General features: G+C 37.8%; 1 protein-coding gene across 1 annotated transcript in view; it reads left to right on the plus strand.

Annotated features, from left to right (window-relative positions):
- Positions 1-12,723, plus strand: part of LOC136432694 (molybdenum cofactor biosynthesis protein 1-like) — a 27,507-nt gene continuing 14,784 nt past the window's right edge. Inside the window, exons 1-6 of the mRNA XM_066424158.1 lie at positions 1-174; positions 2,593-2,731; positions 4,565-4,732; positions 5,027-5,197; positions 7,053-7,114; positions 10,519-10,590. Coding sequence (XP_066280255.1) covers positions 40-174; positions 2,593-2,731; positions 4,565-4,732; positions 5,027-5,197; positions 7,053-7,114; positions 10,519-10,590 — 747 coding nt within the window. The 5' untranslated portion in view covers positions 1-39. The remainder of the gene's footprint in view (positions 175-2,592; positions 2,732-4,564; positions 4,733-5,026; positions 5,198-7,052; positions 7,115-10,518; positions 10,591-12,723) is intronic.

Here is a 12,723-nt window from a genome sequence, read left to right on the forward strand (position 1 = left end):
AAGCCACGCCCCTTTGATTTTACATTTTGTAGGTCCACCATGGCGTGGAGAGGTCTGAAACTTTACAGTTCTCCGTCTGCAAGCAGTTTAGGTTGTCTGTCCAGGTTTACAAGGTTGCAGTCCAGTGTGCCGGAGCCAGTAGAGGAAGAGGAGACTCGAGAGAATGTACAAAGGGTATGTATAATGTCATTTGTTAGCGTTAATGTTTGCGTTGAGTTGCAGTACGCAGTCCACATATGCAGGGGGTAAAGTTCGACCGGTAGTACAAGTAGTTTTTGTCGTACCGGTACCGTGCAGTATGGTTCTCCATGTGAACCTGTAGTTCACAGCATAGGCGGGAAATGACAGCATGGAGGTGGCAATATGGGTGGTGCAGCTTGTATTATGTTTCCCCCTCACTGTAACACTAAACATACTAGCCTCTACCAGGCCCCGCAGATGGCTGCCAAAATAGTACTAGTAGAAAATATGTATGCTAACAGAAGTCGGCTACGGAGAGAGGATCCAATCTGCCATCCTAGGATAACGGAGCCTACAAGTGAAACCCTGGCAGATATTCTCCCTATAGCCGGCGTAGTTAGTCTGGTAGAGACTAAAACATACGTAGAGTCTCTGATAACTACAGTACTAGTAGAGCGACAGGATTATTATGAGTAGAGTAGAGTAGAATTTTCGGTCAGGTAGGACTGCTCCAGTTTAGACCGCTCTTCATTGTTGAATTCCATTTCACTCAACTGTCATGGTGGGTTTGTGTGGATGTTCCAAAGCTCTGTGGTTGTACTTTACAGGGTGAACTTCCATTATGATGATGATGAGTAGAAAGGTGAAAATGCCATCCAAGGGTCACCACTGCGTAGGTCATACACAGGCAACCTGTGGGTGACAGTGGATTACCTCTATATGACTATTATGAGGACCACCTGGCCTGTTACACTTTTTGGTGATCCCTTTAGATAATTTTTCTCGCTTACACATGGAATGTAGTGACAAATCTGATTTTCTTGGTCCCCTGGAGGGCCTGCATGGGGGAGTCTGGCAATGTTTCTACCCCCAGGCTGGTTAAATTGGCATTTTGACTTTCCATTCATTGATTTCTTATTAATGAATTAAAGGAAAAACTGTAGTGGTACATAATATTGATAGCTGGGCATGAAAGAATTTGAAGTATGATTTTTCGGACAATATTGATGACATCAAATTTTATTGACCCAAATGTTATTCTTTGCCAAGAGAAAATACAGCACTTTGGTACATACCACTGCAATGAAAGTATCTTTTCCATGTGCATAATGATCAAAGCGAAACCATTAATGTACGTTCCACATCTTGATACCAACTAATTGTCTGTAGTTATTAAGAAATAAAGAGGCCCATCAATGCTTAATGGTAAATTGACTTGTTCTTTCGAAATTTACCATTACCTTAACGTCAAATTAGAGGGGGTCTGAAAATAGCTCATTGCGCCCCACGGAAAAAGGCATGCAAGCTCTCCTTCTGTACAACACTGGTGCCAGATGAGGTAGTCAAAGTCAAAGTGGTTGAATTGACAACACAGCAGAAGCACCCAGCCAACCAATGGATGTTAGAAAAAATGGGATAGCCAGAAAACATGACAATTTTCTATCCCTACATTCCCTTGAAGTTGGGTCCTACCATGCATGGTTAAAAAGAATTAACAGGAAACAACTTTAATACAATTTCCTAAACTCCCTACAGGGGCCAGCTGGATATTATTTGGCCCATGGATTATAATTGTCATCTCGCCAATGTAGGATCTGCCAGAGACCATATGCATATCACAACTTTCAAACAATTCTGCATTCTCACAAAATTATAGTACTCTTATGTGAATTCTACTCAGGTAACCCTCAGGACAACATCAATCACATCTTGTAATACCTGTTTGGCAAGTTTCCCACATGTTCCAGAGGCCTCATTTAGGGTCCATGCAGTCTCTCTATTGTACCTGTGACTTCTGAAACTAAGTGTACTACTACTAGTAGAATTCAGGTGAAAACTTCAGGCTCCTTTGGCATCATTGCTCTTCAGTATGTATTTATAAGATGTATTTGAAACACTGCATAGTCCTGGATATGACAAGGCTTCGACCCTTTACTTTTAGGCTCTCAAGTCCAGATTATTGTGCGGTGATGATGATGATGATGATTGACAACCTATCAGCATAATCTAGACTGCTCTAGTCTAGTCTTAGACTACAAGAATTCAATTAACATGTGATAGTACATCCTTCAATAATGTGTTATACATATCGTAGACAAACGGTGTGATAGACCCAGAATGAGATATACTGGTGGTTTTATGTTCAACATTTCTGCAATGTGAATACTTTTAGGTGCTAGCTCTGTCTTGTAGTCTGTTGTCTACATATAGCCAGTTTAACCGCCCTTTGGCGTAACACCTGTCCAGCTTTGCTATACATATACAATACTGTTAGTATAATCACACCTTTAAAAACGCCTAATTTTCCCTCCTACTGCAAAATTAAGACTCTGCAAACTTACAGCAATTGACAGTACATATAAAAATGAAGCAGATCTGGCAATTGACACCTTAAATTTGTGTTTCCTACAGGTACCATCTGTAACAAGAAGAAAAAAGTCCTACTTTGCTGGGGAGGAGATCAGGCCGTTTTCGTCATTCTTGACGGACACTTTCGGAAGGCATCATGATTACCTGAGGATATCCTTAACAGAAAGGTGTAACCTACGATGTAAGTATTCATCACAAAGTCTAGACTTTATGTGAACCGTTTTCACACACAAAAGTGCATAATATTATAATTATGCGCCCAGCGTTTCGAGCATGGTTTAGTATAGGTATATGACTTCAGTATATTGTCAGTGCCTTATATAATATATGTATAGATGTATATCAGTGCACTCTGTTGATCTACAACACTGGTCCTGGAGTTGTGGTTTTAATCATTAACCAGATCAAGGAGGTTTAATCATAAACAAATCTTGGCTGTACAAAGAAATTGGAAAGGGATATGCTTGCAAGACCTATAAAGACATTAGTTTATATATACTCTGTTACTATAACTATGATACGGTCTACAAATATGTCAACTTATAAATATGTTTTATGTATTTGCAGAAAGTTTTTCCAAATTGCTCCTTAACTCAGGCTTAAGTCTTCTGACAACTTCACAGGTAGCAGAAACAATTATTTCAAGCCCTTAGAGTGTAGTCTGTGGCATAAGATATACAATGTAGACTCCAGCCTTCACTGAACAAATAGCCATGCAGATAATGGAGATGGGAAATTGGCAATGAAGTGTGTCCAACTTCGAAATTGAATTTTGGGTTCATGGAGTTGTAAACGATTGTATGTATTGAGTGACAAGATGGAAGCCATTCAGAAAGTTCCTGAGCCAAATTATCCTGGAATTTTATCCTGGAGTACAGCTATTTTGATAACAACAGTCTACATAGAATAGCTTGGTGTTAAAATTCAGAAAGAATTTAGCACTAAATTGCTTTTACGTACATGTGCTAGTAAGTCTAAACCACATTGTGTATTTACTGTAACACTACTGCACTGAAGGTTTCATGATCCCTGAGAGTGAGAGACAATTTCTTACTACAAGAATATACTGGTACATTAGATTTTTTGGAAACCTATCAATAGTATCATAGCATGATATACTATAATTATACTAGTAGGATTTATAGAAAACAAAATGTCAAAAATCACAACGTTTTTATGCTCAGTTTAGAACTTAGAATGATACTGATTTTGTTACGCCTTTGGGAGAAATACTTACTAGTACTAGTATTGTGACAAGAAGCTAAGTCTTTGTGCTTCTTCAGCATTTCATTCTAGTCAAAAGCTGATTTAGATTTCCTTTAAGTACTGGTATGTCGATATTTGATTCTGCCATTTAATATTAATAAGAAGCAATCTGTTTGGTATTATGTGCAGATATCTTAAACTATTTCCTTAAAATCTACATTTTGCATTTGACTTTTATTTGCTTTGAATCAGTAATAGATCCATATTTTAAACCTAACACAAGATGATTTATATTTGATAAGGTACGGCTGAATTCTATTGATCAACCTTGAACAGTATTAAGTGACAAAGTTGTTACTTCTGTTCAATATACAATTTTCCCAAAGGGATTATTACCATAAAGGCAGGGGTATCATCTGGCATATAGTTAAGTGTTTGACCTATAGGTTACAGCAAAAATATGGCAACCTCTGCTATAACCTTGCTTTTGAGCCAAGGAATATATGCCACAGCGATGCCATGGAGCTAGAACTGTAAAAGTGTATGAATTATGCAATGGCACTTCCATGGCCAAACAGTAACTAAAACTAGCTGGTTTATGTTGAAAGGTACATTATTTAGCATATCTTATGTACATTACTGACAAAAGGGATTGGTTTTCATCGTTTGTAATTTTATGCTGTCAATTGTGGGAAACATTCAGAAAGCACCTTTTAAAAAAAAGATTTTTTCCCGCTCATATTTGATAAAATTTTCACTCAAATTTAATTATTCATTGTTCTCAAACTTCATCTCATTTGTATAAAAGGTCAGTATTGCATGCCAGAAGCAGGCGTAGACCTGACACCAAAGCAGAAACTCCTGTCGACAGAAGAGGTGGTCAATCTGGCCAGGCTGTTCGTGTCCCAAGGAGTCAACAAGATTAGACTGACGGGAGGGGAACCTCTGGTCAGGCCAGACGTGGTGGATATTGTCTGTAAGTATTAGGACACTTAATTCTGGTAGTATACAGACGAATTTCTGAATTCTGCAAGTATTCAGACAAAAGTTCTGTTAGTATTCAGACAAAAAAGTCATAAGTATTCAGAAACTTTCCATAAATGTCCATACAACGTTGAACTTTGGCTAGTACTGTCACAGTGCTACATTTATTTCCGTCGGTACCAGCACACTTTGGCCGTAACAGAAGGGTATTGGAGGAGAGGTTGGTTTCATAACAATTTGCTCTCGCCCCGTATGTATTGAAAAACTGTTTTCATACTTCTTCCAGCGGAACTCAATAAGCTGAGGAGCCTCGGACTGGAAACGATCGCCATGACAACGAACGCATTAACGTTGAAGAGAAAATTGCCTCAACTGCACGAAGCGGGGCTGAACCTGCTGAACATTAGCCTTGATACCTTAGTGCCTGCCAAGTTCCAGTTCATTACTAGGAGGAAAGGTAAGGCTATACTTCAGTAAATTCTAACTTCTCAGGAGGGGGAAGGGTGGTCAAGATTACTTCTTCCCCCCCCCCCCCCCCCCCCCCCAATCTCTCTCTCTTTGGGGATTACAAACCTCAACAGAAATTACACATTTAGGATTATCCTGTGTCAAATCTAAATCATTACCTTGCTGCTGTGGGAAGTACATTTTACTTCAAGCTTTGTTTGATGCTGTTTTTTGTTGACAACTTCTCTTTTGAGTAACATTTAGATATTAAAACATGGCTTCTAGCCGACTTATCTGCGAAAATCTTACTTAATTCGTCATAACTATGCTGTCATGAAAGATATATTTTGCTGACAAACAATATCAAAAATTAGGTCTGTGTGATCAAGGATTAGCTTCTTACACAGAACCCTTCTAAAATAGTGTGTGAATAATGCTATAAAGATCCATGTGCCAATGACATAAATTGACAAATTAATGTATTTGTACATGCGATATTAATTATAATATTATCAATTGCACACACTTGATTACTTTAAAAAGTTAGATACAGGTTATAAGCTGAAGAGACTTTTTCTTTAGGATCACAATATTGGCAAACACTTTCAAGACAAGATACATGTGGTAACCTTCAGCCAGACATTTTATAGCATCACATTACTCATGTGTTTTATGGCCACAGAGAGATTGAAAATACTTTAACTAGCAATGGTCCTCAAACTTACTGGACTGTGTAACTGTAGATAGAGTGGAAAGCCGCTTTATGAGGTATCTTGTTTTCAAATTTTCTGCTACAGTCAGGCCATTTTCACTGCTTGATTTATATGAGAGACATTTGCCAATCAGATGGGTCTCTTTTGCTATAAGTTTTAGTGGAGTGTGTATCATATAGGAACATGACTTTTTTACATACACCACATGACTGTTCTATTTTAACTGTGGATAGAAGATGTCATTAGCATTAAATCTAACATTTTAGTATTTGCTATCAAGAAGGCTCTTAATTCTTTATCCACCACTTCCTTGCACTGAATGATTATGACCCTAACAGTGTGTTACACTGTACATGTATGTGATAAATCTAAAGCCTTTTAGTTTTAAGGACACTGGAATATGCCTATGTTGTTGCCAGTGAGGGATCTAACTGTAGATAGCCGGCAAATTTTGTGGAGTATTTTATTAAGAAGAGAGAAGCCAATTCATTTGTATTACAGTTGTTACAGTTGCTGTAGTACCTTTTGACAATGGTGGTTTTATACACGTACTGTAATCTAAAACTGTTTGATGAAAAAGTATATGCTAGAATTTCATGTTCATACTTTTTTCACACTATTCATACTCCTATACACTGCTTGATGTTTCAAAATTAAATCTTGAACCATTTGCTGGTTTTGTAAAACTAGACAGCTTTGCATTGAATAGTGAAATCAGTGCTGTTCATGATATACCTATAGTATTTCTTGATATAGATACAAATTCAAAGTGTGCTCAATTTATATCATCCATTCATCACTTTTCATGATAACTTTTAGTTTGACACAACACAATATCTAGTTCTCTGGGTACCATTTTAAAGGCTCTCTGGAGTCTTAATGAACTACATAATATAACAATTTTATTATTGTGACTAAGATATCACAGTTCTGACTCATCTTTAGAGGTAGCATGGCAATCTTTTTTTAAAAATCAAATTTGATTATGTTGCTTGTCCAGTCCACTCCACACTGCCCGGGTGAGTTGACATTGATCAGATGGCTGTAAGTTGCCTATAAGGCCTGTGGGCCAAACTGTCGGCTCCTAGAGGTGATGAGGTGAAGTATTGACAGCTGTGCTCACTTATCTGCCATGTTTATCTGTACTTGCAGGCTGGGAGAAGGTCATGGAAGGGCTGGAGAAGGCTCTGGAACTAGGCTACAATCCCGTCAAGGTGAGGTACCAGTATCTACGTTTATCTTAAGGCCTGCAGGCCTTAAGGCATGAAATTGATCTTGAAATAGAGTCATGAGTCACTAAATAAAAGTTGTTTCAAACATGATAGATTATCTTACAGCAGCTGTAAGAAAATGTGTAATACTGTGGTCTTGCAAATTGTTCAACATACCTGACAAGTTTTGATCAAAATTTGGAAATCTCATTAGATTTGTGTGACTTTGAAGTTCTACATATGTGTAATATCTTTATTGTATTTCATGATTCATGATTGTGTAGAAATTAAAAGTGGTCATAAGGGATCACCAGCTTTTGGCTTGTATTATCTTTTTTACTTTGTATCATCTTTTATTTCCACTTGCACTTCACGCAATGTGATTTGTGGAAATGTCACCGAAGACACCTTAATGGCTTATTGATTTTTGTTAGTTTTACCATCCAGACGTTTCTTCTGACAGATGCTCATTAATCAGACAGACGCCTCAGAGGATGACAAATTGTTTAATTGGTATCAGGGCGACAAGTTTCCAGCAGGGATTTATTACAGACAGTGTTGTTATACGATAGAGACTGTTCTGAAATGGTGATACTGATCTTAGGAGACTTCAGGATTGATTCATTTGCTACAACTTTATTATGGCAGAACAGATCAATTTCTTCAAACTAGATAGAGGAAACCCGTATGTATTGCTTAGAATTTAGTCATACATGTATATATATTATACAATGTATACATGTACAATGTATATGTATGAAGGTTTTCGGACTCAATGCTGATGGTTGTACATGTATACTCATACCTGGGCCATGATAGTGTTCAACATTGGGTGTACCAGACATCCCTCTGGTTTCTAAACTTAATCTTGTATCCCATGTAATTCAAACTTGTTAAATGTATGTTCTGCGTGCGTTGCTGTCGAAAATTGAAATAACGGATTCAGACTTTTTTGTCGGAATGTTTTTCTATATATAACAATATTTTGTTTGAGGACACCAAATTTTTTCAACAAAAAGGAAAATAATAGCTTTCCTGGGTTTGGAATTGCTTCCAGCTATAAGATCTACTGGTTCTTTAACTATTGCAAAGGAAAATCGAGTAAATCTCAGAATGATGTAAGAATATAAAAGTTAACACACAATCATGTTATGAATATGATATTCCCTTTTGATCTATTATTCCAATGAATGAAAGAAGTGGCCAGTACATTTTGAATGATGTGCTCGTTGGTTGCAAATTGTTACAGCTTTAGCATCAGTGTTATGTTCTTTACAAATCATCTCCTGCTGGAATTGACTTACAAAGTCATGAGCCAGCTGTACTGTGTGATTTTCAGCACTATTCACCTTACTGTGTGGGACACACCCCTATTTCATCCTGACAAAATTGTTTCCGTCCAATTGAAGTGTTGGGGAATAATGTGTTGAACCTTTGAGGTGCAAATTGAATCTCCAGCACACAGTACTGGATATTACACATTATCCCATTTTGGGTATAGAAATATTGCAGAAGGGCAAGGGATCACAAAGTCCAATTGAAGAATTCTAATTTTGACAAAATGTGTAGGATAGTCATATGAAAGCACTAGCAATCATAGTTCGTATTACATAGTTTGAGCTAAGTTGCCAACTTTTTTATAAGGCAGTGACACATACAAATTTGAGATGATTTTGACTTGTACATACATTGTATACCTGTTCATTTACATTTGTACAATGTACATTGAAGTGTACATTGTCAAGTAGATCAGAAAATGCCAGATGTTTTCCTGTAATTGGAATGTTGCCAGTTTGTACAGTCACAGAACTGGGTTTTGGTTGCCTCTTGGCAAAATGAGTTTTCTCCCACGATGTCTAGTTACAGACACTGGTCTAATTTTCTTCCCAGGAAAACCATTCTAACTTAAATTTGGCAGCCTGCTTCAATGCTAAATATATCTCTTCATTTGGTGCGACACATTACAGCAATTAAGTGTAGCGACAATCAGTGTACAATTTGCAAATTCCGTCCTCCCTAGCTTACAGACTGTGACTTTCATATAAATCACATGTCACGTTAGGTTTAGTACTTCTGGAAAAATAGTTTTACTGTCTTACTGTCTACAGTCAGTATGAAACTAATTACACCGGAGTCCTTGAAATTGCTGCAGTCAATCAATGTCAGCAAATATGTGACTCAAGGTGATTGAGTAGGCCTTGGTTCACCAATGAGCAGCACTCCAAGGGACCCACTCAGTCAAGCAGAAAATTAACAAAGAATGCATGAATGTCAGTATAGAAACTGCTGTGGAAGGGATTTAGAATATTGACTTTGTGTCAGATTTGTAGTTTACAACTTTGGAATTTACTTACTATAGGAAAGACTTTCTTTAGCCAGGATTGCTCAAAGAAATTGCATATTCCACGACTTGAATAATTGAATTGTTTTACCAGCGTGATTTATGAGAACGTCAATGTAATGTAATTGCAGAAAGATAAACACTTTGTATTGTTTATGCATATTATACAATTATATGTACTTTCCTGGCCTTACCATCATCATGGCTTTATTGCTGATAGACCACAAAAAGTTTTATGTGACTGTGTCAAGACTATTTAGTCTATTATTGATAAGAATCTTAGTTTGTAGCCATGTGATCTATATGATGCTACACCAGGTGACCATTTATAGCTAGCCCAACATTTGTCAGGCCTCACAAATGTACTTCCCTCCACTTGCCAACCACATTTTCAGCCGCTGTGCCATTACCGGGAATCAAATTGCTCGGAACATGCTAAGCTGTTACAGTCATGCTTCACGCTTTGTCATTGAGCGTAGAAGTAGTCATGTACAGAATATTGAAAATGTCCTTTGCCAGTACAGCCATATGGTGATAAATTTGGTTAGCAGGAATAATGTATTTAATGAAAATCCATTTTCAATTCTGTGTATGCGATAGTATGATAGATCATGTACACAGTAAAGTTCAAAAATTGCAATACGAGCAGAGGACCAGAAGACGACACAAAAAATCTATAATATTATCCAGACACCTGAAGGTCACTGCAATGTCATGTAATCTTGAGTTTTTCAACTCAACTCAGTTAGGCTAGGCTAGAGATAACACATGAACTGGCAGTGATTTGGGGTGGCGAAGGATTGAAAATCCATTTGATCGTATCAAGCGCAATGCAGCGCAAGTCCTCCCAGTGTCGGAGATACATCAATACAGATTACAAGGTAAAAGGTTTTGGGAAAACGTATCGACGAGTGAAAGTGACAGTGTATCATTACACACAATGTTTGGGGGGTAGTCAATGAAAGCAGTTTGTCGAATGCAATGCCAAACACCTAGCAATCAAGTTGTTCCGGTAGTGGTGTTGCAAGCTAATTAACTTCACACATTCCTCATTTCCTCTCTGTAGCTCAATTGCGTGGTGATGAGGGGGGTGAACGAAGAGGAAATATGCGACTTTGTCGCAATGACAGAGAAGAAGGTAAGGTCATACATTTGAATATTACACTGTTTGAAAGGTCTTGAACTGAATAGGTAATACTTTGGTACAGATGGGTTTGTGTAATTAAGGCTAGGGTCTTGCACTGAATCATAATCATGTATATGCTTGGCCACCACTTATTGTAACCACTTGAGGATTGCGATAAACTTTTAAGCAAATAACTTACAGTGATTGCAGATAGGATCACGTTAATTCCAGTGTGAAACACCCACTTTGATCATGATAACAAAGCAAGTAGAGATTAATAATGCTGATAGATGCACTGTAGAATGCTTTGGGTTGACAGTGGCAAATTTCAGCAAGCAGATTGGCGGTGCATTATTTTTTCATACTACTTGATGATGTCAGGGTTCAAAATCGGTGCCTTATCTCAAGAGCTACATGTAAGGATAAGAAATCCTACATACCTGAACATTGGATATATGTCCTAACGGGTATAGCCTATGGTTTTGATAAAAGCAGAGGTGTAATGTATTAAGCTCTTATTAATAAGTAAGATACATATGTATTAGCTTAATCATATCAAAGCAGTTAGAAAAAGAATTGGTGAATTCCGTGACTAAAAGCCAGATTTTGCAAATTCATTCTAGATGAAGCCAAAAATTAAGCTGGAAAGTGTGTATCTTCAGTCCTCAGTCCATCATATAGATAAATAATGATCCCCTGGCACTTTGTGATTTACAAGATACAAGTACAAGGTTTTCAGCACCAGGGACAGATGCCATCCCCAGCTTGCTGGCACATTGATTCTCTTTGAAAAACCATAAAAGGTCAATATATACATTCACATGGTGAAATATGTTGGGAGCCAATCTTTTATGCAATTCAAACTTTGCTTGAGATATTACTTGTGAAAATCCTTGGCAAGCGCGACCGTACGCAGGTCATTACCTTCAGCATCTGTGGTATTTGGTTCCACACAAAATGGATGATTGGTCCTCGTAACCCTGAAGCAAGTATTCCACGTAAATTGGTTAGCCACATGTTGCAAATTTCTCTGTGCCTTTTGGGGACTAGTTATACCTGCTAGCTGTGCCACCCATACGTTTTTACAGGTAATTCTGATTTCAGCCTATAAGACTGCATAGGCTTGATTGGATGGCCTTGTTGCAAGGTCATTGCTGTAACATTCCTTCATTTTTTATGAGTTCAGAATTTAGCTCAGAGCAGCCTGTCCCTGGTTCTTTGTTTGCAATGTACAATGAAGTTGTCTTGTTTGGAATTAAAAATCTAGTCTTTCATAAAAGAGTACAGAAAACCTTTGACTTTAAAGTTTGGGGAATATTCTTCATAGTACCTATATCTGTACAGTGTTCTCACCAGAATTTTTTCACAGCATAGGGGTCAGGTACAGAAGGCCAACTTTACGCGGTGCAAGTCACGCGTGGAGTGCTGAAGACATGACCAGAGTAGGGAGTCCGGCATGTTCCCCCGGAAAATTTGTAAATTCATAACCTAATGAGACATTATTTCATGCATTTTGAGGGATAGATTTTGTGAAGTAGAGTTTTTCCTCTGTCACAGCCTCATTCTAAAGCCAAATATGAACTTTTTATAAGATTTATGAAGGGTCACAAGGTTTGTCCCAGAAAGAAACACCCCTATGCTGGTTGAAACATAGCATAGGGGTCCAGATCACAGCATAGGGGGTCCAAATCACAGCATAGGGGGCCCCTATGCTGAAAAGGCCTGGCGAGAACACTGCTGTAGAGTCTTACCTATCCTTAAATCAGTCCATATTTAATTTGTATGACTGAGATGAATAGTATTGATGCACAAGCAAATTACATGCAAAAGTCAGTGCAGTTCTCCAGTGGCATATATCATTCAATCTCTTGTCAAACCTGATTCACACATTCACATGTAATTGCTACATGACCAGTCTTGGTGAAACCTGCAGTTTCCTACACTCAAGAGGTTATTCACTTATTGTGTGTTACCATTATGTTGATAACTTTCCAGTTTGTGGCATAAAAAATAGAATAAGACTAGCTCCAAATGCAAATGCAGATGCTATACAGACGTTTAAGGCTCAAATTCATTTAAGTTGTATGCAGGTGACTTTCATTGAATGTGTAAGAACAGACTTTCAACAGAATAAAACAGAAATTC

The sequence above is a fragment of the Branchiostoma lanceolatum genome, chromosome 4, assembly GCF_035083965.1.
Source record: "Branchiostoma lanceolatum isolate klBraLanc5 chromosome 4, klBraLanc5.hap2, whole genome shotgun sequence".
NCBI classification, from domain to species: domain Eukaryota; kingdom Metazoa; phylum Chordata; class Leptocardii; order Amphioxiformes; family Branchiostomatidae; genus Branchiostoma; species Branchiostoma lanceolatum.